Source organism: Daldinia decipiens (genome assembly GCF_022478715.1).
Source record: "Daldinia decipiens strain CBS 113046 unplaced genomic scaffold F4813scaffold_9, whole genome shotgun sequence".
Taxonomy (NCBI): Eukaryota; Fungi; Ascomycota; class Sordariomycetes; order Xylariales; family Hypoxylaceae; genus Daldinia; species Daldinia decipiens.
This window is the reverse complement of record NW_026054552.1, coordinates 209,249-235,644: the sequence shown is the minus strand read 5'-3', so window position 1 is coordinate 235,644 and position 26,396 is coordinate 209,249. Positions and strand designations below refer to the sequence as shown.

The 26,396-nt window shown below is 45.5% G+C and overlaps 9 protein-coding genes across 9 annotated transcripts; 4 read left to right on the top strand and 5 right to left on the bottom strand.

Moving 5' to 3' along the window:
* Window positions 1–4,725: 4,725 nt before the first annotated feature.
* Window positions 4,726–6,780, bottom strand: F4813DRAFT_352956 (uncharacterized protein). Its single transcript, XM_049242566.1, has 5 exons — window positions 6,338–6,780; window positions 6,095–6,284; window positions 5,990–6,041; window positions 5,393–5,931; window positions 4,726–5,338 (listed from the first exon to the last, which is right to left on the bottom strand). The coding sequence occupies exons 1-5, from the start codon at window positions 6,525–6,527 to the stop codon at window positions 5,266–5,268; spliced, it is 1,044 nt and encodes a 347-aa protein (XP_049101393.1). The 5' UTR covers window positions 6,528–6,780; the 3' UTR covers window positions 4,726–5,265.
* A 1,112-nt stretch (window positions 6,781–7,892) lies between these two features.
* Window positions 7,893–10,153, bottom strand: F4813DRAFT_352953 (uncharacterized protein). The gene is made up of 2 exons (XM_049242565.1): window positions 8,372–10,153; window positions 7,893–8,319 (listed from the first exon to the last, which is right to left on the bottom strand). Exons 1-2 carry the CDS (start codon window positions 10,069–10,071, stop codon window positions 8,223–8,225), a joined length of 1,797 nt encoding a protein of 598 aa, XP_049101392.1. The 5' UTR covers window positions 10,072–10,153; the 3' UTR covers window positions 7,893–8,222.
* A 407-nt stretch (window positions 10,154–10,560) lies between these two features.
* F4813DRAFT_333324 (uncharacterized protein) lies at window positions 10,561–11,426 on the top strand. The gene has a single exon (XM_049241156.1). It carries the CDS (start codon window positions 10,681–10,683, stop codon window positions 11,374–11,376), a length of 696 nt encoding a protein of 231 aa, XP_049101391.1. The 5' UTR covers window positions 10,561–10,680; the 3' UTR covers window positions 11,377–11,426.
* Window positions 11,427–11,875: 449 nt separating this feature from the next.
* F4813DRAFT_333327 (DUF55-domain-containing protein) lies at window positions 11,876–13,127 on the top strand. Its single transcript, XM_049241157.1, has 4 exons — window positions 11,876–12,274; window positions 12,352–12,553; window positions 12,648–12,782; window positions 12,833–13,127. Exons 1-4 carry the CDS (start codon window positions 12,074–12,076, stop codon window positions 13,096–13,098), a joined length of 804 nt encoding a protein of 267 aa, XP_049101390.1. The 5' UTR covers window positions 11,876–12,073; the 3' UTR covers window positions 13,099–13,127.
* F4813DRAFT_333341 (U3 small nucleolar RNA-associated protein 6-domain-containing protein) lies at window positions 12,918–14,560 on the bottom strand. The gene has a single exon (XM_049241158.1). It carries the CDS (start codon window positions 14,381–14,383, stop codon window positions 13,157–13,159), a length of 1,227 nt encoding a protein of 408 aa, XP_049101389.1. The 5' UTR covers window positions 14,384–14,560; the 3' UTR covers window positions 12,918–13,156.
* Window positions 14,561–14,742: 182 nt separating this feature from the next.
* Window positions 14,743–18,665, top strand: F4813DRAFT_352915 (Frag1/DRAM/Sfk1 family-domain-containing protein). Its single transcript, XM_049242564.1, has 4 exons — window positions 14,743–15,100; window positions 15,162–15,662; window positions 15,717–15,843; window positions 16,313–18,665. Exons 1-4 carry the CDS (start codon window positions 15,007–15,009, stop codon window positions 18,486–18,488), a joined length of 2,898 nt encoding a protein of 965 aa, XP_049101388.1. The 5' UTR covers window positions 14,743–15,006; the 3' UTR covers window positions 18,489–18,665.
* A 64-nt stretch (window positions 18,666–18,729) lies between these two features.
* Window positions 18,730–20,562, bottom strand: F4813DRAFT_379750 (cytochrome P450; the record flags this gene model as incomplete). The annotated part of the gene is made up of 4 exons (XM_049245494.1): window positions 18,730–19,405; window positions 19,465–19,699; window positions 19,751–20,283; window positions 20,333–20,562. 4 exons carry the CDS (start codon window positions 20,560–20,562, stop codon window positions 18,730–18,732), a joined length of 1,674 nt encoding a protein of 557 aa, XP_049101387.1.
* Window positions 20,563–21,096: 534 nt separating this feature from the next.
* Window positions 21,097–22,420, top strand: F4813DRAFT_379749 (uncharacterized protein; the record flags this gene model as incomplete). Its single annotated transcript, XM_049245493.1, has 3 exons — window positions 21,097–21,631; window positions 21,682–21,771; window positions 21,864–22,420. 3 exons carry the CDS (start codon window positions 21,097–21,099, stop codon window positions 22,418–22,420), a joined length of 1,182 nt encoding a protein of 393 aa, XP_049101386.1.
* Window positions 22,421–23,932: 1,512 nt separating this feature from the next.
* F4813DRAFT_352909 (MFS general substrate transporter) lies at window positions 23,933–26,134 on the bottom strand. The gene is made up of 3 exons (XM_049242563.1): window positions 25,190–26,134; window positions 24,757–25,020; window positions 23,933–24,610 (listed from the first exon to the last, which is right to left on the bottom strand). The coding sequence occupies exons 1-3, from the start codon at window positions 25,787–25,789 to the stop codon at window positions 24,044–24,046; spliced, it is 1,431 nt and encodes a 476-aa protein (XP_049101385.1). The 5' UTR covers window positions 25,790–26,134; the 3' UTR covers window positions 23,933–24,043.
* Window positions 26,135–26,396: the final 262 nt, after the last annotated feature.

The window sequence follows — 26,396 nt, the reverse complement described above, 5'->3', positions numbered from 1 at the left end:
TGGTGACTTGCAGGCGGTTTGCACCCGCTATGATGCATCTCGTCGACCAAATGGGTTCCGAGAGAGTCATCGACTCCGATGTGATTTGGTGTCAAATGCGGAGGACATAGCCTTCCCGCAAGTCGATGCAAGGCCCCAGGACTCCAAATCCCAGGGTAGCTGGTCGCATCGTGGCAAAGCTGCAAAGCTGCAAAGCTGCAAAGCCGCAAAGCCGCAAAGCCGCAAAGCCCGCGATACATAGATGCCAGGGTAGTTTACCAGGTAGTTTACCTGGTACAGCATCAAGAATTAACTTCCAATTAACTTCCCCCGATCGGAAACACTCAGCTACTTTACACCGGCAAAAGCATTTGTGCCAACAGTAAAAGAGCAACAGTAAAAGAGAGAACTATCTGATTTCCAAGACTGGTGATCTAGAACATTGATGTTTCCCGCGGACACGTGCCCTGTGTAAATAGAAAGTTACACCTTTTCGGGAAACACGACAATTGGCAATTCGTTATTTGTTCTTTTTTTTGTGAGACTCAAAAGTCCGGGGTTGCTCTGCCAAATCTTGCATACCTAAATGCACAATGAATTGTTATGTAGGTACAATGTAGAAGTGTAAAAACAAAAGAGTCATTCCCGACTTTTGAAAACCCCTCTTCTTCAATTGACCATTAACAGTTTAGCCAAGGGTTGTGTATCACGTGTTATATGCTAATTCTAGGCTACATTGCTTTTTCTTACTATTAGGTACTTCTTATTAATCAACTAATCTAGGTTAGGTAGTTAACCTAGGTAGGTAACCTACATGTATGTAATATTCAACTAATGTAGGTACTCGTGCTAGCGTAGGCATGTAGTAAAACTTACCTCCTACCTACCTAATTTACACTAATCCCAGGCAGCAAAAATGCATCAATTGGAGGGCTCGTAATCATCAACGACGCGTTATAGACACACACTCGATAGTAATTCCCAAGTACGAAGTATACCTAACCAAAAAGAGATGAAAAGGGGGGACAGGTCAAACATAGCTCGGTTCAGCTTTGACAAGCTTCGATTGCATGATGAAGGATTTTCATCTCCGTGTCGCTTGTCGATGCCCAATCCTCGTTTCCGGATTTTTGCGATATTTGCCGCACCCCAACCTATTAATACATTTCCCAATTCAACACAAGCCATACACAATCATTATTACGCGTACGGGTTAAATAAATTATGAATCGTCACAAGTTCAATACTTGCTAAAACTTGCCAAAAATATTTCACCCCATATTTTTTTTTTTAATTCCCTTATTCGTAACTTACGTTGGTTAGAAGGTAATAATGTCAGAATGTCAGAATGACCTATTTTTTTATTGCTTTTATCGCAACTGTTTCCGGCTGTTCGGATCAACTTAAAGCGAAATGAGCAGCCAAATATTTAATATATCTGACGTGCCATGTCACTAGTGCTACTTTTGGACGACGCGCTGCGTCAGCATGTCCATGCCGAATATGTAAAACTTCGTTGAAGCTTGTCAGTCCTCAGTGATGTAAAGGTATCACCACTTTACTAGATATGCGAAGATGCTGACGGCATCCGTGCCACGGCCCATAACAACGGCCTTCGCGCTTATCTGTAACATATACGCGCCATACGCTCATACGCTCGAAAGAACAAAAACTAGGGAAGGATTTAATGGCCCCCGAAGAGACCCGGCTTACCAGCGGTCGCCCCTAGAACATTCGGGAGGCAACCGACTATATCCGTAATATCTCGATGCAAAGAGTAGTTTTGATTATTTCGTCACTTCTTAAGAAGTTTCGGTTATGACGACAGGAAGCAAAAAAAAAAAAAGATCCCGTTCTCCTAGCTAGGCAGCTAGGTCAAACCCCGTCTAGGACTCGATTCAGCCCTACGCTAGGCAGATTTGCATCGCCGACTAAGAAACGCTGGGGGGTTCGAAACAACCCACTTTGGCTTCAGTTGATGAGATGAGGCTGAGTTAGCTGAAGTGGCTGTGTACCTACCTACCTATCAGATACCTAATAGAATGGCCACAGTTCCAAGGTTCTCCGCAAACACCCATTACCTATCAAGAGCTCGTTATCAAACAGATTCGGACAGGTCCGACTTCACCATAAACGTCACTTTAAACAAACAACGGCAACTTCACCTGTGATATCATGAGACCGTCGTGAAGTCCTACAAGTCGATATCAAGTTATCTAGGCATCAATCCTGTATGACTCCCCCCGCGGACGCATCCGAATTCAGGCTAGCCTCAGGAAGTACAATACATACATATGTCCTATACTAGGTAAGTCTAGCCCCCAACTCGTCTCGCCACCTTATCTCTAAGGTAGCAGTATAACATAGAAGGCTGTCATAATGGAGCGAAGATTTCTTGCTGCGTTAGCTCCGATCAATTGCTACGAATTGTTGGCCGAAATTTGCAGCTTTTAATTCTCCAATAGCAACCAAGCCTTGATTAAAAGAGTAGTTACTAAAACTAAAATTTTGACTCACTGCCTTGATTATCGACTATGCATCATGCGAGGCATCGGAGGCCGCATGTACCTACATGGTAGCGGTGAGATTACCTATAGCATACTGGGGGCAAGCCGCAGCCGGCATTAAACAGTGCATGCTCGTAGCAGAAGTCTCGTGATGGAGGTACCGATAGACTCCAAGTACATACTACCTATACATCATGTATGTATAGGAGAGTGTACGTAGAGGAGAGGGGTGGACTTCCTGTGGCGCCAGAGCAGGCCACCAAGCCTCCCACGACGACCTAGGTTTACACCACTCAATACACCACTCAAATCGGATGGTCCGATGCTTGCGTAATAATTTCAACTGATAGTAGCATGGCACATACTAGGCGGCCGGTTAGCATGTCGGCTGCCTTAGGAGTTCTCTACCTGCATAATGCGGATCATATCGAAACTAAGAGCGATCACACGACCCAAACTACGAATCAGATTTGACTAAATCTCCATAAGAAGCATCTAGTTTTACCCCATTGACAGCCTTTCCATCATAACCCCTTGACACCTTATCATCTACGGGCAAGATTTTTGCACTTTCTTTGTTTCATAGCTGTACAGTGTATCTGCTTGGGCATATACATGTATTTATTCGCTAACACCCTCTCATGTGTTTACCATCATTGGGATCAAAACAAATCTTCTTTAATTATGCAATTCGTTAAATAAGATGATAGATAGGCAAACAACATAAGGTGAGGTTACTATACCTACCTTGGTAGCCTGTTAAAACAGTCCACTAAGGCCATGTGAGCCAGATGGTAGGACTTATTGTATATGTACTGTTGAATAGAAGCTAATTCGGTGTGACTAGGGCACTAGACACAAGTTGACTAGAGCGATACCTCCGAGGCTCCTTTATATCACGCGCTTGCCGGATCAGTCTCCGTGGAGGTACGCGGATATTTCCTAGCTTATTATGGAAGAGATACCATAATATTCTCCTTGAATCTATAATACATTAGGTAGTTTATCAGATAGCCCCGTGTATATCTGAGGCATCCACTCTTAATCTTCACCCAAGAGACTTGAGCAGTGTTCCTTCAGATATACCAATAACGTCTTATAGTCTGAAAGCTAATACCTAGGTACCTATTATATCAGGCACCCAGATAAGCTACCTTGTATATGAGACATCCAATTTTGTTAACACAAATACCTATTTTCCGACTACCTGAATATGTAGGCAATTAATTGAATCTAGCGAGCTACTACAATGTTTGAGAGTGTGGCTAGAAGTCGAGAGCAATTTTGTAGTTATGCATACTATTGAACTAATAGGTATTACGTAGCCAAGACTTCTATAAACGGCTCCCATAGCTTTGTGCATATTCCACTTAGTCTTAAGCTTCAGATTTCAAGCTTTTACGCCTAGCGAAGGAGCGCACGAAGTGCTCGCTAGTGTTTAATACTATTAGACTGACTTCAAATTGACGTCAAGTAATCCTCAAATAAGCCGTGTTCCTTCAGCTACCTACGTTATTATTCCGGGAAAAAAGACTTCGTAAAAGCCAAAAGACGAAGTGCAAACCGAAACTTTCTGGAGAGGTTGGGATCTAATGATAAAATACCGTGTTATAAAGCTATCGAATACATGTTTCAATTATACTATTTGCCGTGATATTTAAAACCAGGCCGGTATATTCTATCATATCACCGTTTCCGAAAATAGATGGAATAGGTAAGTACTGCTATAGAACTGTCATGGGTATACCGCTATACGTGCCAAATACTACGAAAACCGCGTCGTATTTCCAAGTAGTTAGTGGATTTACAGCCTTTAGCCCTTATATGATATAACCTATGAAACCGGCCTCGTTCTGGTATATTTCTTTAATTAATATCTCAACTGGTATGAGGCGTCATGTGGTAATGCAACAGGACTTACAGGACTTCATAATATAAAAATATTAGGTGACTTAAAACACATTAAAGCTATTTATACTCCTCCGTGTTCTGTTCTATAATATCATGTTCGCTCGCTATCATGTAAAATGGGTAATAGTGTGGCTTTAAGGGGTGAGAATGACGATACTTAGATTCCTATTTGATATCACTTCATAGTAGCTTCATCTAACGAATGAGATCGTCATCCACGTCTATTACAGAAATTTGACTTAACTAGGGTTTATATCCTGATGTATAATTTCCGTGATATCTATTAACCTTAAACGCGACCATGACTTATGTTTAGATCGCGGAGGCACGTGGAGCCAATAATCCACATGTCAGAGGATAATTAGCCTAGGGACAGATTCAGGGGTAGATCTACTAGGATTGGGTATATAAAAAGCCTAAACTATTATTTTAGGATACAAAATTTTAGGTACCTCTTGGTTATCTATACGGATCTACTCGGTGAGAACAAAGATAGGAAATGTACATCTTCTTTTTAGCTTCTCATCTCGCTCTAGAGGTTCGCGAAGCTTACTTCACCAAGGTATCGTTTCGTATTAGGCAGGGCAGTTTTAGTTTCATTTCCATACAAATCACAAGCTTATATTCCGCATATTTCCCGTCACCGCCGTGTCAACCTAATCGTCGTTATGACGTGAATATAGCAACAGTGTGTTTAGGTATCATGAAAACAGCAATAATCAATAAAACTCCCAGCGCCACGCTAATACGATACCGGTATCCAATATCCAACCCTCTATTTCTACATTAGTGTTTATATGGAACAACCCGAATGTATTCAACTAGCCATTTATGTATATGGCGTACTTTAGATCGTACACATTATATATTAACGCAAGTATGAGTGATCCATGCTCCCGGGGAGTTCTACTGGCGGGCTTCTTTGCGAATCTGGTGCCTCACTGTTTGATGTTAGATTCGAAAGTCTTGGAGCGTAATGGTATGAATATCCTTACAATAAGGGGTGTTGTTCCTGCCCAGGAAAAGGAGGGCTGGAAGGACCGTATGGAGGAATCCCGGGACTCGGATGTCCCAAGTACGAATTATGTGGGCTTCCAACTTGAGAGCTTATGGCTCCCGGACTTGGCGACCTGTACGGATCCGCGTACGACACGGCGTAAGGCGAACCAATGGGAGGACTCTTGGCACCATAGTCGTGGTAATTGGCTTCGACTATCTGCGGCGGCGCCGTATTGATGAACTGGCTTCGTCGGTATCCTTTTTCGATTCCACCTTTCCTACCGCAGATGTAGACCAAGGCGACAATGATAGCAATGACAGCAACACCTCCAATAGCAATCCCCGCGATAGCCCCACCGGAGAGTGATGTTCCCCCGGATCCACCAGACGAGTCTTCGGGCATTGACGTTGGACTACTACCTGGTCCTGCTGTACTGGAGGGCGATGATTCGTCTGGGAATCCTTCTCCAGGACTGAGCTGAAACGTCGAGTTCGCGACAGATTCTTTTTGGATATCTAAGGTGAATGTCTTATTCTTTACTGAAGTTAGAAACGCATATTATTAACATGACTGCCTGACATTAGACGCATACCGGGTTAATGACGCCAACCATCTTCCAGTCAATACAAGAACCGGGTGCGGAGCTTTCATTTCATCAGCATCATAATTAGAACATCAGGGTCTCTGTTACACCTACCAATAGAAAAAGACTGGGTCTGTACTATTCACTTTTAAATCCCAAGTAGGAATTGGCGTCTGTAGCGCATCTTGTTCCACCGGGCCGCTGAAGAAGCTCTCGGCAGGGTCATTGGTTAACTCCCATGGTATACAGGGCTTCTTGAAGTCTGCTCGAACGACGGAGTGGTTCTTGGGGTAGAAATTGAACCCTAAGAGAAACATGTTAAAGTATTGCTTCAGTAGAAGTTTTAGTCTAACTTACGTATCGTATCGCCGGGATTCGCCTTTATCGTATCAGGCTGAAAATCATGTTGTAATCCAACCCGGACAGTATGCGTGGCCGCCTGATTTGACTCGGTAGCCGTGGGCTCGTTGCCTCCTGTGGTTTTTGTCTGGGCGTATATAGGCGAGAGCCTGGCCGCCACGGCTAACAATAGGAAAAGTGACTTCATTGCAACTATACTCCTGGCTGTTCACGAAGCCGGGAAATTTACAAGAGGAAAGCAGGCCAGAATCCCGGAATGTGAAGATAGAAAAGAAAACAAAACTAGAGAAACCCGGGGTGGTAAGTGACAGTTGCTACCACGCATGGGTGGCAGCTTGTTGGATTGGTACGTTCCATGTGGAGAGCTGCAAGCCTCCTCATTCTCTGTCGTGTTCTCCCTTGCTATGTAAGTAAAAGCGATGTCGAGTTCGAACGCAAACAGCTGAATGGTCACCTAACGGACACTGCGTCGTTGGAGCTGCACGGGATGAGCTACTATATTGCTTGGCTCGCTTAGCTGCATGCCGAATAAACCAATAAGGCAAACGCTTGGTCTGTGTTGGTAGTCTGCTCAGCCCAGCGGTACCTTAGCCAATTTCAAAATGCACTTTTAAATAGACATGATAGGGCAACTAAGCCTTGTATTATGGAGATTCTAGGAATCTGCGTAAGCGCTAAGAATCAACAAGGCTGATGATGGCCCAGCCAGCTGGATAGCCTCCAAGAGTTCACCAATAAACAGCGTTTAACTTAATGCTAAAATTGGGAGCGCGTATCTTCCTTCTTCGTCAGATGTAGTTACTCTTCTAGTCATACCGTGATCCTTTATTTTTCGTCTTATCCAAAGCATATATTGTCTTCTTCTTAAGAACTACCCTTTGGCTTTCCACGCCAAGTTTGATAACTCGCTTTTTTCTTCTTTTTTTCCCCTTCAGAAAGCAAAAGCAATTACACAATGCAGATCTTCACATTTGGAGTCACTCGAATAAAGTAATGGTGATTTTAGCTTTCAGATAATTGTTATCGTAAAGTTATTCCGTATATTCTCCAGCAATAGGTTATTGTATTAACAGCTAATTGTTAAAAGCCAAAGCCTATAAATTCAGGCGCATGTAATTCATATCCTAAGTGGTTTTAGTAGTAAAGCTTGGGGTTTGTCTCTCATCACAAAATTTCGAGAAGTAACGTAGCACGCGCAGAGGTGAGCGCGGGAATATATAGTAGATTCAAGCACATGTATAGGTATACTTGAACTTGTGAAATGTAAAGATGAATTCCGGTTTCGTTTATAACTTGTCAAAGTTAAAGAATGAAGCTCATGCATATTATACTGCCCGTCTACAATATATTGAACAGGAGTTGGTATCTCCTGCAGAGTATGGCATATCACTTCAACGTCTAGATCCTCGTGAAAGGCCCTAAACAGCTGATGATAGCACTATACTCTGAAAGAACTGTAAAGATCTACTGATCGGATAGGATATATAAGATAAATGCGTAAGATAGAGCCATATGCTATAAATATGGGAAAGTAACGAATGTGTCTATATTGAAATGCATAACTGAATGATAATGATCGTGGCTATCTGATCAGAAGAATACGACGAATATTAGGCCTTTATATGGCCTGTGACCTAAGATTACATAATAATACCCTTGCTCTTGGCGATGTGGCACCACACCAGTTCAATATTAATACTATGGGTAGGTATCTAAAGTATAAGACATTCTAAGCTTGCGAGGCAGCTTTACCATCATGTTTCATGCCTGCGGAAAACCGACTTTGACCACTGAACAATTTCTACCATGTTAGTGTCCTAGGAATCCTCAGTGGTGGTTAGAGTCTCTGTTGACGAACATGTAAGCCCGTGGACGCTTGGGTCTATGCTTCTTTTGCTGGCTGGGGACTTTCGCGTAGATGAGATTTGTTATACTTAGTAAATTCCCATCTTTTGAATTGCGTCTTGTACATTTTAGCCCTATTTTGCACGTCAGCATAAAACATCATATCTCCTCAATTTGAATACTCACGAAGCGTCGAAGCCATGGTTCTCCTTCATGATCACCATAAGTTCCTGGAGCGTTTTATTTTCGTTTATATATAGCTGGTGTATTTTATCTTTGTATGCTTCCCACCTCTCATTAGAGAGAGGTCTTCGGCCTTGTGTTGACGTATATACACTCGTCTGAGGATCAGAGTGTTGGCGCCTATGGTTTGGAAACTCAATTGGTGTCGGCTGCGTGGTATCGAGAACATGACTATGCGATTCCCTAGTGGAATTAGGGTCATAATTGGGGGTCGTCTGCGGGGATATTTCTATTTGCGGTGCTTCAGTCAATGGAGACCTTTCAGCGAGCGTGTTGGAGAAAGTGTCGTTAGGCCATGGATTACTTGTAATGTATGGTAAAGAAGCTTCTGTGGCAACCGGTCCGTTTAAAGCAAGTTTAGTTTCTCCTGCTGCAGGAGAATTTGGCGCTGGCTGAAACGCATCTTTAAATTGAGCAAAGGATTCTTTAACTGCCTCATGCAAACATGTGTCTAGAGTACTCCGTGGGATACTCATCTTAGAAATCAGGCTCTGACCAATAATTGCAGGGAGTGTAGTCGTCATGTGGCTCTCTATAACTCCTAAAGGCACCAGCATCCCGCCGTCATAATATGGAGAGGCAGGGCGAGAAGCACCGGGAAATAAGGTATCCCATATTTGGTACCATTTTTCCTCACTAGACCAGGAGTTTATCATCGCCGCATCCCTTACTCTCGTAAGTTGGTCCGTCGTTAAGCCTTCGATATCAAGGAAATCCTTTATCTCGCAAGCATCATGTCTTATATGCTCATCCCGTTTTAAATCTCTGTCAAATATCATACCACATCGAGGGCAGTGTATTGGGCCACTATGCTTTCTGACTATGTGTTGCCTTACATCGCCTACCCTATGAAGTTCGTACTGCGAGCAAGATAGATAACGAGTTGCATCGAACTTAGAGAAAGGGCAGGCGTATCGCAGGCGTGAATCCTTACGTGAAGAAAGAGCCCTTTTAGATGCAGAGAGGCTTCCTTCGTCGGAATTTTCATTTATATCGCTTAGTTCCCTACGCCGCTTTGTATGTGTCTGGGCACTCCTATTCTCAGGGTTATGCGTGATAGACATCCCCTGATCGTTGCCTTCTGTGTCCTGTAACCCATTATTTCCAACCTCGCGGAAACCAATTCGGCTTTCAAATTTTGACCATTGGTCCAACGCGGTAGTAGAGCTACATCTGGGCACCACGTCATGGTTATAGGCGAGTCGACACCACTGAAAAGTGTCGTCTTTTTCCTCTATATCGTCTAGATCGTCGTCAATAGTACTGGATTCGCTATCTGTTAGAGAGAAGTCTAGGGAAGGGACCGGGCTTGGAGAAGACACTCTAGCCACGGGCGGAATGAGAACGTCCCCATGCTCCTCTAGCCATATAGGCGCATGTTGAATTGTATTGTTCTTATTTTCTCGTAGCGTAGCATCAAGATGCTGGTATTTTAAGCTACGAGTGTCCCGAGGTTGAAGCTCTATAGATTGGCTCAAAATATCCACCGAACCAATCAAACAAGCGGTAGATCGACTATTTGTGTGGGAGTGGCAAGCCGCGCGCCATCCCCCGAGGGACTCCCCAAGGAACAGAGCCTCGCATGATGACTCATATTCATCTAACGGCGTCATGGTGTTGATGGAATGGAGATCAAGCGCCATATACACATAACCGGCAGGCAGGTGAACTCTAGAAACTTATTTTCCTGGTTTATATCACGAGATAGATCAATCAAATCATGATTAGCCCGCAAAAGTTCCTAAAATCCCCGGCTTACACCCGTGCGCAGCCAATTGGAGAGCTGCACGTTGTATTAAGGGCTTTGCAATGGAGGGGTTAAAGGCCCGAAAGATCCGAAAGATCCCCAACACTTACGTGTCCCGGAACTTCATAGTTTTGTGATTTGCTCAAAGTTCCAAAAGTCCCCAAAGTTCCATGACCTACGCAGGTGTGTGTGGAGCATATGTGTGTGATTCGGAATTTTGGGGACTTTTACTGGACGACATAGGAACCACAACCATATGCAGGTAATATACTCCCGGGGAAGGATGGGAAGAAAATACTGTCTGCCTACTTAGGTAGTTTTATCGTCTGATTTATGTTATAAAGGGAGGCTAGAGCCGCTCCGAAAAGGCTGAAGCTCCAAACTTTCTTTCCGATTTACCTAGTACTACTTCATCACGGCCCCCTAATGCTGATAACCCTGCTCTAAGGCTTCTACTTCCCGATATGTCCTTAATAGATCAAAGCCAAGTGTCCTATCCGAAGTTATGGACTCCCCAATCATACCATCATTTCCTAATGAGCCCGTCAGTATTGATAATTCTAAGACAATATCATTTGTATTATCAGTCTCACCATCTGAGAAACTAAAGGGGGCATCAACGCTAGGCTCAGACATTAACGAACAAGAAAGGAGATATCGCACCGTCAAGGCCATAACTCTCCATTGGCATGGCGAAAAGTTCGACAGTGATCCTTATGGACCCGCGCGCGAAGCTGCCGAGCTATTGGCGGCGTTGTCTAAGTGGGGATGGCAAACTGAAGACTATTACATCATGGCCGATGACCCTGCCGAGAAAACTGCTAAATTTTTAACGGACTGCACTCGAGCATCACAGTCTGATGAGCTTTTGGTAGTATATTACGTTGGCCACGGGCGTGAGAGCTCCAAAGAACCAACGCCTCAGCCCTTTGGCGTGGCTCGACAGGGTAGCTCACCTAGCGACGATGCTAGTATTGACTGGCCTGTAATTCGTTCCGTTCTCGAAGCGGCCCAGTGCGATGTCGTCATGTTTCTTAACTGCTGCCATGGCGCTGACGCCTGGGTCTCACGCAACCTCGAAGAAGATGGATTCAAAGGTCCACCGGGCAAGGTTATGGTATGTTTAACAGTACATGATCTTAGTATGAGAAAGTCAGTGGCTAATGCGACCTCATTAGAGTATCCTTTCTGCTACTACTGAAAATCAGAGAGCATACATGTATGAGAACATGTCGTTTGGGACCTTGTTGAAAAGAGTGCTCGATGATGTAAGGCCGAGGCTCGGATTGAATAAGTCCATCTCAATACCCATGCTGACGAAGGCGATGAAAGACGAAATAAAGCGGTCGAAGAATTTCCGCGTTCTGGATGTTGTTCATGGAAGCTGGCGGCCCATGGATCCATGCCTGTACGAACATGTGGATGGGGAGTATCGAAACATACGGCTCCATCGAACATTGGGAGAACGTGGCATATCCGAAACTGTCCCCTTGGTGGTCGTTATTTATGAGCCTTTGTTGGGACCGGCGGGACAATATTGGCAGCGAGAGATGCAGGAGACTATCATATAACGGAACTGCGGTATAGTCAGATCTTTTGAAAAGGACTAGTAAGGGGACTCATGTGCGAATATACCGCTAGGCATATATATAATAAAATCGACTCTTCGACTAATCGTAAAAAGGACATATTGAACATACCCACGTGCATATGGACCGTGCACACCTCTCATTTAAGCATCTAACCTAACCGTTAAGTTCGTATGGACTGAATTCAGATAGTTAGAACAACATTCAACTTCATGTCTTTCGTCGATTGTCTAACAATATATCCGGAAACTCGTTTTTACTCATTCGTTCGGAACTTATTTCTAGTACAGAGAAATTAAATCGTTTAACATGGTAAAACGAAAAGCAAGCCAGCTCGAGACGGCGCCGGACGCTACTGATCTAAGAAGGTCGACGCGTCGCAAGCCGGCGGCTCCAGAATTGGCGACTGATGCTACCGAGAATCAGTCGGCAGAAAAAAGCGCGACTCAGCTCCCCAAAACAGACCAGAAGAAGGTTTCTAAGAAGCTGCCTAAATCAAAGGCATCTCCGGTAAGAAATTATGTTTTTTCAGTAGTATTAAATCATCGTTGCACTTCGAGTAAATGAATCTAAGAATGCCATTGTAGGAAAATCCAAAATCAAAGAAGGCGAAGAGTACCACGCAGCCAAGTACAGCCTCCATGTCCGAGGCAGATGAGAAGCCCGACTCTTCAGAAAGGTCGTATTGGCTCTTAAAAGCTGAACCCGAGTCACGATTTGAAAACGGTGTTGATGTCAAATTCTCCATTGACGATTTGGCGTCGCGAACAGAACCTGAACCCTGGGATGGTAAGATTTCATACTTGTAGTAAGCCAGTTTTCCGGCTGGTAACTAGCTATCTCTACTTTATATATGACAGCTGGATACTTACAAGTATATTAGGGATTCGTAATTATGTCGCCAGGAATAATCTCCGGGACATGAAGAAAGGCGACGTAGCTTTCTTCTACCACTCTAATTGCAAAGAGCCGGGCATCGTGGGTACTATGGAGATCGTGCAAGAACATTCCCCCGACTGTAAGTTGCTTCGCCCCAATTACACGAATTTGCTCCTTATTGTATGCTAGTATCGGCACATGACCCCAAGGCACCATACTACGATGCCTCTTCCAAACCCGATAACCCGAAATGGAGCGTCGTGCACGTCAAGTTCCGCAGTAAGTTCAACAAGCAAATTGGACTGAAGGAACTTCGTGAGATGGGCCAGTCAGGTCAACCGCTTGAGAATATGCAGATGCTGAAACAGAGCCGGCTGAGCGTGAGCCGCGTGAGCGCTTCTGAATTCGAGTATTTAATGGATGTAGTGAAGCAGCGAGGCGGCGAGACTCAATAAGGTCCCATAAGATGTGAAATAAGATGTGAAATAGAGTCTCGGGGGTCATTTGTTCTTATTAAGACTTAGGTAATGTTCGAAGGGTATACTCCAACACTGTACGGATACCCGTATCGAGATCTTCAGAAGCTAGGATAGGCTCTATCCACAATTCCACCTTCTCGATCAGTTTAGTCTTGTCAGTGGTGGTGGAAAGAGATGACTTAAGATGGGCTAGCGCCTCCCGTAGAGCTTTAGGATACGAAGGCGTATTTATACCGACATTAACCAATGGCTGTCGGATATGACAGAAGCATGTTGTGGGATCGTTGGGATAAAGCTCTGTCATACTGTCTAGTACATGTTGGACGAGTCGAGCTTGAGCGGACACGGTATTGAAAGTAGTGAAGAGGTCGAAGAATTGTTCCGCTACCGTGGAGTTGAAGAACGATTGCTTCTTTGAGATGTCAAAGATAGCTAAGGGGATAGCTCCATCCAACGCAGGGTTGCCCTCCGAGGTGCCTTCTAACTTCTTCGTGGTGTCTTCATCAATAACCATTTTTCCAGCGAAATTTCCTGGATCTGGAAGAATGAGCTGGCCATTTTCATCAACATCGTCGTCGTCATCATCATCATCGCTCTTCTCGGAGAATTTTATTTCATCATCACTCTGTTCAGCCTGTTCTTGGATCGCTTTTTTGGCGCCGCCTTTCTTCTCTCTCTTAGCATCCATCCGTTCCAGCCACTGCATTTCGCACTTAGTGTATTCAAGCCAGATTGTTGCATCTTTCGTGCAAAATCTAGTGCCGCGCATAAAAAAATCCCTTGCCCCCTGCATGTCTCCATTGTTTGCTGACCTCCTACCCGCCAGTACCCAGAGCTCTGGTTTAGCCGGGTGCATTCTTAATGCCCTGCTTATGATCTTTCGGTAACGTTTGGTCGCCTTCATATCTCTTGCATAATTCAAGTATTCCCTCCAGAGTTCGATATTCCCTGGGTGCCTGTTCACTGCCCGCTCCAGGATCCCGAAAACCCGTCCTTGTCCCGTGTGTTTAGACGAAGTGCGAACCTGTAATCTACGACATCGCTTCGCGCGTAGGGTTTCGAGGGATTTCTCCCAAGCGGCATAGTTCAACCAGTCGGTCGGTTTGTTTCCAGGCGACAGTACAAGGTGCTCATAGTCGGTACGCTTTCGTACTAGCGAACGGATCTCGTCGGTGGTGAATATGCCCTTGGCCTCAAATTCACGTAGCTGGGGAACTGCTTGCTCGAGAAAGAATCGAGCTTTCTCGGGGACACCTGCCATGGTGCCTATCTGTTCACCAGATTGAGATTATTAGGTCTACTATGCTAGAAGCGAGTTGGTTTGTGTGATCCTAAGACTTTGAAGTGAGTAGGTTCTATGCAGAATCCAGCAGTTCAGAAAAGTTTCAGAAGACTAAATAAAATTATAGTGGACCTTAAAGATAAGATAGATATCCGTCCCAGAGCTACTCAAATTTTAGTGGGCTGGGGATCTTGAGACTTGAATAGGTATTTGGTCCGCTGGTACCTATGCAATAAAACCCTTACATAAGCCTCGATAAGCTTGCACCACTTAGCAGCAGGGATCTATCTTTTCGTGCACGACAACACGCGACAAGCATGGATTAAACCTTCTTGGCTCATCGACCCACACAAAAGGTACCTAAAAGTTTAGCACTGAGATCACCGAGGAATCCGGAGAAGTAAATGGGAAGGTACCTCCAACCACATGCATTCAAGCATTGACGCAACTTTCAGGTTTTCTTTTTCTTCAAACGCTTCTTTCCCCCCGACGCTCGTTGCCACTGTTCCCGTTAATTCTATTTCACCCCTTGGTTTGGTTCTTGTAGCTCAATTTTAACATCCACGCAAGGCTCGTTCGGCTCCCAACTTGGGAATGCGAAAATGTCATCCAAGTACAAAGATAAGGACACCGGGACGACGGTAGCCACTTTAAATGCGAAATGGGTATCGTGGGTTCATACTGTTGTCGCATACGGTTGGTGAAATATTCGCCCTTGCTAAGCACGATTTTTCAACTGATCAATGAGATTAAATAGCTGCTTTCCTGAGTGCCCTGTCTGTGGGCATGTACCTCCATTACCATAAGATTGTCAAGAATGAGTTCTACGGCTATCCCGACGAATGGTTCCCCTCTGTGTCTGCCACCATAGGCGATCGATATCCCGAGCGATCTTTCTTTATGCTCTTCATAGCTTTGACTTCCGGACCTAGATTTGCGCTTGTCACCCTTTGGTATCTCCTTACCACGAAGCCTGGAAAGGCCCTCCCCAAGTTTATCGCTGGTGTGGGTATTTTCAGGACTCTTACGTGTGGGGGGTGGACCTATGTGACCTCCACCGACGATCATGATTGGCATGATATCTTCATGATTTCCTACCTTATAGCTACTATCCCGTGGACCTTTGGCTGTATCGCCTTGAGTCCACCGAACCGAAAAGCTATCAAGTATCGAAAGTATCTCGCAACAGCCTTCTTCGGCATGATACCTCCAATGGTCTACTTCTTCATTCAACACAAGATCCGCCGGGTAGCAGGAGGTTAGTACGCTTTAATTCAAAGCTTCGAGTGAAGACATTGCTCACTACTTGCAGCTTACACTATTTATTCGCTCCTCGAGTGGTCTCTTATCTTGTTTGACGTCGCCTTTGATGCGGTTACTGCTCTCGACTTCGATACTTTTGAGATTGTAGTTAGGGACGTGAAAGGTTTGAGTACGGGGTACGTACAACGGCTCCCCAGGTAAACTTACTATGACGTGCATACTCGCTTGGGACTAGATGCTGCGCCCCTGTTTTGTTTTTTACACGAAGCCGCATATTTGGAATAATTGAGGTCGACAGATACAACAAATCAGCTATGATAAGGTAGATCTTCTCTACTCGTTTAACGGATATCGTTCTTTGGCTGAGATTATCATTGGCCAGATTAGTCTGTGGGACTTCGATGATAGGTGCAACCTGTCACGAACATTATCCCCTTACGAAATCTGTCTTGAGTTGATAATCAACTGGTTTTCTGGGGTAAACACTATGTAATAGGCTCCTATCTTTGAAAATAGGGTTGTCTTTCTAATGCAGATATGCCATAGCTGCTTAGGGGTGACGGCGGCATCTGTTCGGGCGAGTTTTGATGCGATCATGCGGTTGACTCGGCATTACCCTGTCACTTTTTCTGATCGGTTTCGCAGGGTCAACGTATCGCCTCAAGCGACCGCCGTTCTCGAAGAGGAAAAGAGAAAGATTACTGCTGGTATCTTCGATGCTGAGTTTTCTTGGCCTGAAGTATTCGACACTGCTGCCGAGGTCTACCATGGCTTCGTCTTCTGGTCTATGCTCACAAGTCTGGGCGTAGTTATTTGGTACTTCCCACTTTGGCACATGGGTATCTCCGGCTACGAAGCGCTCGTAATGTCTACGATTTCGCCCTTACTTCTTAGTATTAAACCATTCCGCTCGCTTATTACTCAAAATCTACGCGCCTGTCATCTCTTGTCTCTCGCCGGACTTCTTGCGTGGCAGGTTAAAGATCTAGCCTACAGACTCTTCACGGTTGGTTTTGGCGTCGCAATGTCTTGTCTGGCATGGGCCGCCACTTTGTTCTCTGAATCAGTTCACCCAGTCCGCTTCGAGTCAAAAATATTAGCCTGGATTGTTGGTCTAGTAATGTCCTCCGCTGTCAAATATGCATGGCAAACTAACAACCCGATATGGCCGATCATGCACGCCGCCAACGGTGGCTATAACGGGACTGGGTTGGTACTAGCAGTATTCGCTACGCTTAGATTCACCCGTAGGGCGCCTCTTAATACTGGTGTAGCCGAAGATAATAGACAGAACGGTTCAGCATTCCTAACTGCCCTGGGTATCGGCGGTCTCTTCTTTGGTTTGCATTCACTACTTTCTGATACCAGCACTATGATTCTATGGGTGTGGGATGGTTATCCAGTCCGGGGTCCCCTCTCTGGTCCCCATGGCTGGTTCACAATAGTGGCAATGACAGCTGGATTGTTAACTGGAATTCGTCTACCAAGATTAGTTAGCAATTGGTCTGCTTATGGCATCGGGTGCGTCGGCGCGGCTACCCTCACTCTCTATCCCGGCTGGCTTGGGTATTTCGGCGGCCTTACTACCGCCTTCTACTTAACAGCCATTGCGACTCCTTTCATTACCGTGGCCTCTAAGAACCCCGCAACCGCTTTTGGTCTTGGATTTTTCCTATACAACTTGATGGTTCTATTCCACGTCTGGGTGGTTGCTTACGCTTTCGTTCCCGGAGGACCCCTTGTTCGCGAACACACGGATTGGATCATGACAACAATGATGTTGCTCATCGGCGCTGGTGTATTCAACATCACGTCGATACACTCGCGCCAACGCGAAACATCTGAACCTCCAGCCCGATCACGACATCGCAAGTATCACACTTTAGTACTAGGCATCATACACCTTTTTTTCGTCGCTACTGCGTTCCGACGTTTTCCGACCAACGATTATAAGCCTTACCACAATGACTCGAGACTTATCACTGCTGGAATTTGGACCATCCACTTCTCTCTTGACAACGACATGTGGTCTTCTGAGTACCGCATTCGTGATTTAGTAAAAGAACTTGAAATTGACGTTATCGGTTTACTAGAGTCCGACTTACAACGTATTATAATGGGAAATAGAGATACGACCCAATTCCTCGCCGAGGATCTAGGCATGTATGTCGACTATGGTCCTGGGCCGAACAAGCATACTTGGGGCGCCGCACTCTTATCAAAGTTCCCTATTATGAATTCGACGCATCATCTACTTCCGTCCCCCGCAGGTGAACTAGCTCCTGCTATCCATGCGACTCTTGATGTCTACGACGAATTAGTGGACGTCTTTGTGTTCCATTCTGGCCAGGAAGAGGATCCAGAAGACCGTCGTCTGCAAACTGAGTATATGTCCAAACTGATGGGTTCATCACCAAGGCCGTCGATTTTACTCTCCTACCTGGTGACCAGGCCCCTTCAAGGCAACTATAACACGTACGTCTCCGATATTTCAGGGATGCACGATGTAGATCCGCGTGATTGGGATCGTTGGTGCGAATATATCTTGTATAAACGCCTACAGAGAGTAGGATATGCGAGGGTGTCTCGAAGTACTATCACCGATACCGAGCTGCAAGTTGCAAAATTCGTAGTTCCCAAGAGTGAGGCTGAAAAAGCGCAAGTGGCGGCTTTAGATACCAATTCGGAAAAAAGAAACCGCAGGACCAAGGAGCACGATGTCCCTGAAGGATGGAGATTCCCGGCCCTATTCAGAGGACAAGGTGTTAGAGGACACCGGTATCACGTTTTCAACGAGCCACTGTATTACAAGCCATCATGAATGGATAATTGGCATAGGGGTGTAAGGGGGGCGGGGTTATGAGGATATGGGGGTAGAGGGCAAAGGGTAAAGGGTAAAGGGAAACGTGTAATGCCATAATGTGTAAGAAAACCTGTGTATTAAAAGGGGGGCGTTCTTTTAACTTTAAATTCAATATAATGAATCAATTAAATCAGAGTGAATCGTAGTCATTTATTTACATGGAAGGGCCCAAAAGCTAGTCCGCCTTTGGCATTAGGTATTATTTCTTTTGTTTTATATATATTGGCACTAGGTTAGTGGGATGCGATATTCCACCGCCGAATCCTTTCAAGGTCAAATCTTCTTGCACGGTTTTTCCCTCCTCCAATACCTCACAGTCAAATAAGCTAATTATCAAAGCAGTAGTCAGTAATATCTGGCGTTTCGCAAAATGCCGACCAGGACACTGTCGTGGTCCGCCACCGTAGGGAATCCATGATCCTTCGTATTCTTTTGTTGAGAACGCGAGGGTAGAACCGTGCGCCTGAACGTTGCAGGGGTCACTTCCAGATGGATAATTAAGGAATCGTCCAGCCCAGAACTTGTTGACGGGGTGCTCGTTATCAAACCCAGTGTTCCACGCTTTGGAATCCATATGCGCAACTGTCGTCAGCGTGACAATTACCTTTCGCCTCGGTATAACCCAGTCTCGGATGTTCATATCAACTCTATCGGGCATCTTGATGATGTAAAAGTACATCCTAAGTCTCAACGTCTCGGCATATACAGCTCGGAGCACTGGCAAACGAAGCAATTGGTCTATATCGAACCGGATGCGGCCATCCGCGCTTCTGGTCGCACAGCTATCAACCTCAGCCCTCACACTAGCGAGAAGCTCAGGATCCCGATATATTTCGAATATAGCCCATGATACAGTAGCGATAGAATTTCTTACTCTATGCGAGAAGTTAGCGTGTATCGATCTTGACGGTCAGGGGCCGAAGCTATAGCTTACGCCCATATTGCTCCGAAATCTTGGGATGCGATGGCAGCGTGATCGAAACCGTCTATTTCAAGAAACATTTCGTGCCGCTCTCGGAAGAAGCTACTCCCCCAAAATGGATCGTCACCGTCAGCACCCATAGCGGAGTCGTCGTAATGATCCCTTGCGTGCTGCTGCCAAATTTTAACGGCGTCCAGGACCCTCTTTCGAGCCGCATAGGCCCTTGGCGCAAGAAACCAAGGGATCCCTGTGAACAGGGTTAGCCAAGTGCGCTACTATATGCTTCCTGGTGCTTTACCTTGGAGATAAGTCTGTAAGTTGCGGTCAAAGTCCCAGAAGTCCTGCAGGAAATTTGGATTCAGCTTCAGGAGGTATGGGCCGCAAAGAGCATTAATGGTTGAAATCGTTACTTCATCTCCAATGACTTTCATCAGATCAGCGCGGTATTCCCATTCGGACCCCACGCGATCATGTAAACCATACAACTGCTGTGTAATATCGTCTGCAAACCTGTTCCAGAAAGGCAGAAGCTTTTTGCCTTCTAGAAATTGGACTATGGACTGATGCCCGCGGTAGTCAATACGGTTGCGAGCCTCCACCGTGCTGTCCGGATGAGGCACATGGCTACTGCCGGAGTCGTCCTTGTCGTATAAACTCAGGGCCTTAGCTGGCAAGCCAAAAGCGTACCCAAGAGCGAACTCGACGAAGGGAATTAACGTGCAGACTGAAGAGCTCTTAAAGAGGGCTTTGACATTCTCCGGGCCCTGGACCACGTAGAACTCTTGAGTGAGAATTTTGACCAGAACCGGCTGCGCGCTCTGGAAGAAATTCCTGTGATGGGTTGGTTACTGCAATAGATAATGGCATAAGAAGTACTTACTTGGGGTTCAAGACGAAGTCTTTCGGGCTCCATAAGTACATAATTGGTAGACTTCTCAGGAAGGGGAAGACATAGGGGAACGTCGAAGGGATGCCTTTTACATCGTCGTGCTTCTCGTACGCCACAAGACAGGCGTGTTTAGTAGCATATCGACGCCAAAGCACAGTGATTAACAGTAGACAAAAAGCCAACATGTTAGCAGGGCTGAGTGGGAAAAGATTGAAGAGCATCTCTAGAAACAATTTATCTAGGTAGGTACCTAATATCGGTAGACACCTAATATCATAATACGTCTTCAAGAGTAGGGTTAACTACTGTCACATTCGCCTTTGGAAAAGAGAGTTGGAACCGGACAGGTTAACACGGGTTGTTGAGTCAAGGGCAGTATTCAATGCAACAACCTATAATTTCTATAATTGTATGATGGCCCCCAACCGACTAAAGCCTCACCGAATAACACTCTCGCCAACTCATGCATCACAAGAGAAAGACCACGGTAACTGTCGAATGCCAATACCAACACTCTCTACAGTCCTCTCTGCAGTCTTACCGTAAACCCTCAAAGATGACGCATCTCGTGCAAATGGAACCCCAAAGCGGCCCCGATAGAGGCGAAAATGCTGCAGTCGGGCGGGCATGTGGGCTTACAGCATAAAAATGACTATTTAGCTAAGGTTCCCAAGGTCCCCAAGACCTCGTTTCCCAGGCCTGTTCTTCAAAGACTGACTATCACCAGTTGACACCTGGTAGACTTCACACAAAACATGGATACTTCTCTGGATCCTCAAGAAGCTACAAGGCTCATCGAGTCATCCGGCCAGATTCACATGCGGGCCTTCCAAGTGGCCATTGGAGTATTGACCGGCTTAGCACTTTGCTGCTTCATCGGTCGATTGGCTGTACGTCTTACGTACCAGAAACGCCTACACCTGGACGATGCGTTTTTGATCATCGCTGCCGCTTCTCTATGTGCGGCCACGGGTATTCTTTACCATATTTGTTATTTCCTCTACCTGCATTCAGTTGCTTTACTAGCCCCTCAACTTCTACCTTACCTCCTTGCCAATTATGACGAACTTCTCAACCTTCAGAAGAGGGTATACCCGTTCTTAGCCTTAATATGGACAACGACTTTCGCCGTCAAGGGGTGCTTTCTAGCATTCATGCGGCCGCTTGTCTGGCATATATCACGAAGAGTAAATTGGTACTATTGGTTCATAGCAGGGTTCTGTATCTTGTCTTGGGCATTTGTCGTCTCAGAACCATTCATCGTGTGCCCATATTTTGGATTAGAAGGGAGTAAGTATAATTTGTCAACCAACGCTGGGCCAAGGCTAACCTTCGCATAGTGAAATGCTTCAATTCGACCGTAGATGAGAAAAAGACATTGGGTCTTACCGCGCTTGTTACGGTCCTAGACATTCTTTCAGATATAATGGGTACGTCTTGTTTATGTCTGCGCATTAGCTAGCTCGTTGTCCTCGAAACTCACGTCGTGTTAGTCGTTAGTATCCCATCATCATCCTTAGAGGCTCGTTCCTCAGCCGGTCTACCAAGTTGGGTTTGGCAATCTTCCTCTGTCTCTCGATTTTCATGGCAATTTGCGCTATTGTTAAGATGGCTGGCTTTTACTACAAGGGGCTCGAGGATGACACCTGGGAGTTCTTCTGGCAACATATTGAAGGTGCAGTTTCAGTCATGATGGCATCCATCACAGCGTTTCGCACGCTTTTTGTCAAACAGGCAAACAGTACCGATGATACAATACCACGCAGCCCGGTTGAGAGCCTTTTTCATAAACTTTTTAGGCGGTTCCAATCTTTGGCTCGAGCGCAGCCCAACGAGAAATCCACATCAAACCCAGACACCTCAATTCTCAAACTTCCCAAGATACCGTCTCCGATTTTCACTGACCTGCGAACTTTCATTCGTAGGAACAATCGGACTGGCGTGAGCTCTGCTACATTTGCTACCCTAGATTCTGTAGGCGATGCTTCCGAGGCAGACTATCACGCCGCCCTTAAAATACAACACCGAGCCGACAGTGACAACAGCCTACCACATGATCAGCCGTTAGGCACCGCCTAACAAGTTGATAACGAGACCACTAGGACACCTAGCATAAGGAGCTCCAGGCTACCTCATAAGTAGGCTAGCATTTGATGGTTTCGTAGCTCACGCTTTGATAGAGTTGTGTTCTCAATTCATGTTCGTGTTTTTACAGTTTGGGTAGTCTTGATAGATAGGGCTGGGGTATGGATTTTATATATCATGCGTTACTTGTTTGTCTAAATTAGGAATTCCTGAGAAGTGTGTTATGTTGAAAGTCTACTCAATATCAATATCACTTACCGGACCATGAGCCTCTAGCCAAGCTGCCATGGTCTCAATATCTGCTTCTGCGTCTCCATCATAATCAATATCCATGACTTGAATGTAATTATTTCCTAGTTGGTAGTTCAGTTTAAACTGTATATCGCAGACATGCTCATTTTCTGCTGGGGAGGTTGAGGTTAGGGCGTGAGTATCATATGTGATATATTATATTAAAGTTCCTTACTTTAACCTCATTTGCTGGTTTCAAAGAGGTCGTACGCACCCGAAAATTTAACCATCGGACTAGGGCTACCTACTCGCAACGAGCTTCCTGTTCTATAATGAAATAGGGATAAACACATACCCCCAACCTAAACATTAATATGGACGCAGCTGATATAGAACTGGGCTACTTTCCAGGCGCTTGAAAACGGGAATACATACTCGGCATGCATAAGGTACTTTCCCGATGGCGTAGTATATTCTGGATGTTGAACGTCATCTATTAAACTCACATTAACGGGTTGCGTCTCCAAGAAATGCGGTGGTTACCCAAAACAACTCATGTCATGCTCGAATGGTCCAGAGAGACATACGTCCGGAGATAATATCACGTCCCAGCGCGTCTTATCCAGTGGCCCGATGCTCCCGATCTTGAACCAGTCTCCATAGCCACGGTACTCTTCCAAAATATGTCCATCTTCGATATAAGTCAGATAACGCCTGTCCTACCCCTTCATGGTAAATGTACACATTGTCATCTCCAGCACTATCAAGGCCAACGACGGATGATAATTTTTCACCAGGAGCCTCTGTTATGGACACAGCGTTTACTTATGGTATCCAATAGCAGAACAAGACTCTGATCGGGCTTACATCCTTACTACTACCACTACTATGTACTTGGGACTCAACTATGTAACTAACGCTCACAGCGAATGCTTGACGTAACCTATAGGGTTAGAACATGCTATGATAATTTCAATTTGATAAATATTAGGTAAATATCGTTTTCTAAACGCTGCTTCACACCATATCATAGAATCATATGTCAATGTCCCTTGCAGTAAGTAGATCCTGTAGTATGGTTCCTATCCGTCTTGGAAATCCATGCAATCTATGTCAGGGACAGAATATTCCTCTTCTATCGTATTATTATCTACCAAGGGGCAAACATTCTATGGGTATAATCTGTAAGGGGGATGACATTCTCAGTTCTTTTGTTGCACTAGGAAGTTTTCGGAGCGTGGATCTAAAAATGTTAAGACACAATCAAGCTATTAGTCTGTATCATATCTTCCATTTATAATTGTAGTCTAGCCTACTCGGTTGTTCTAATTAAGCAGTGTGCAAGTAGCAAAATGCTATTTTGTACATGTCCAGGTCATGTCGACGTTAAGCAATCCACTTCCACCCCTTCCCCTTTCCATCAGCCCATCGTACCCCAACGCAACATATTGTAGCACCCATCAATAGTGCTCCATCCCAATACGCGATACTAGCATATGCCCCTGTTCCCTGTTCCGAACTTCCCAACAGTTGTCCACCAACAGGACTTCCAAACATAGTCCCTAGCCCCCTTACGAAAAGTATGAACGCGTTCACGGCCGCGTACTGCTGGATCCCGAAGACTTCGGCAATAAGTGCCGGGAACAGCCCATAATACCCACCGGCTGAGATGCTGTAGAACACAATGAAGGCTAGCCAAAGCGAGAATGACGACGAGGCAGTTGCGAGAATGCTAGAAAGCCAGAAGGCAAATACGCTAGATGCAGCAAAGAAAAGTGTCAACAAAAGTGTGTTCTGTCGACCGAGGCGGTCGCCAGCGTAGCCGGTGACGACGCGGGACACGGCATTTATGGCGTTGCTGGCGGCGAGGAGATTGGCACCATTAGATGCGGTTTGGCCGAGAATTACTGTATAGGAAGGGATGAAGGAAAGGGGAAGTTGGGCACCGGCCGACTATAGGGGTTAGCTACGGAACCTTGAAAGATGGACGCGACGAATTAGGGTTGGGGGGGTTAGAGCATGAATGTCAGAGGCAAGTTATTCCATAGTTTCAATTGGTTGTGTGCCAATGGCAAGACAGAGGTCTCTTGAGTACTAACCTGGAGAAATGCGGCCACAACCGAGAAGAGGAATGTAGGTTTTACGGCCAAGGAGCGTGAGACGTGGGTGTTTCGCCTCTCAGGTCTTTCTGCAGCTGGGACTGTTGCAAACCGACTCCGCGGTACAGCCCAAGCAACTGGCAGCCCGGCGATCAGATTGAAGATAGCATAAATCCGGAGGGTCCAACGGCCGCCGAGGGAGCTAAGAAGTGCGCGGATTACAGGTGAAAGTATGAGACCACCAGTACCGCCACCGGCCAGGATCTAGGAGGAGTACTATGAATTAGTGGCAATACCTTCAAGAATTTCAGGGGTGATACCACATTGTCTGAATGGCTGCATATGATTTTCATCGGGATGCAGAGACGCATGGTATACTGCAACGCTCTATTTTTAAAGAATATAGAAATAGAATTGCGGATAAAGCACTTACAAAGCCCATGGCGGTTGCACGATGGCTAGTGAAGTACTCAGGCGCGGGTGCGAGGAGTGGGAAGTATAAGAGTGACATTCCAAGGCCAACCAGGAAACCTTGCGTAAGCAGGAGCTGCCACATGGAACTAGCGAGGGAAGCCAACGCGAATCCAGCAGACATCATAACCACTCCTGAAATGGTGATGGTTCTTGGCGTTAAGAAACGCAGGATCCTACGGCGCCATCGTCGACTCGAAGGCGTGGCTAGAGCCCAAGTTCCATTCTCGATACGCGATATCACAGGATTAACAAGGATGCCGCCCGCCCAAGTCAACCCATAGCACAGCGTGCCTACGAAGGCGAGCAGTGCTGTCGGCGGTGTAGCCTGTGAGGCCGGGGAGGGCACTAGGATATTCTGATCCGGCGAGAGATAATACTCTTGAAAGACACCAAAGGTTTGGTTATACCCTATCGTAAGAGCGATGGTCACGAAGGCTGAGATGAGGACCGAGGCTTGTTTTCTCCGTGAGATCGGCGGTAAGGTCGGTGCTGGAGTTGAGCCCGACTCGGACCCGGATTGTGGGGCTGTAAGCGGGATTGCTTGGGTTTGTGCTGCCATTGTTAGTTGAATATCTTACCAGCTCATAGATGAATGTCTAGAGAGAACTTGGCAAGAAACAAGGTGTGAAAGTTAATAATTTTTGATTGGGTTCGTGCTTTAGCGATGGCAATTAGAAATTACGTTATAAATACGGCGGTTTCGGTAAGATCCCTGGTACATTGGATGCCTTTTCCCTCGGTTGTAATGGCGGCAGAAATAAAGCCCCATCCCTGTATAATTTAAACTGGATTACAAGATCTTTGAAGGGTTACAAATAAAATATGAATGATCCATTACAATAAGATACAGTCCGGTGACATATTCTTTTATTAAACCTCGTTGAAAGAGATGATAGAGACGATGAATGTCCATAATTCTATGTGTAGTAAGCTCAAGCGTATGCCTCGGTACCGCTTTAAGAATAAAGCTGTTTAACCCCAGACTCTCAACCCATCTCACAATTTATATAAGAAGAGCAGTGAGGCTAAGAAGAATATTGCCACTTAATGAGAAATGGCCTAATTTTCGAGACCTAGTAATCCACAACTGTAAGCCATAGATAAAATAGACGGCATCAGACAGAACGGGGATATTCCTGATTCAGAATTTAACACCAGACCTGAAA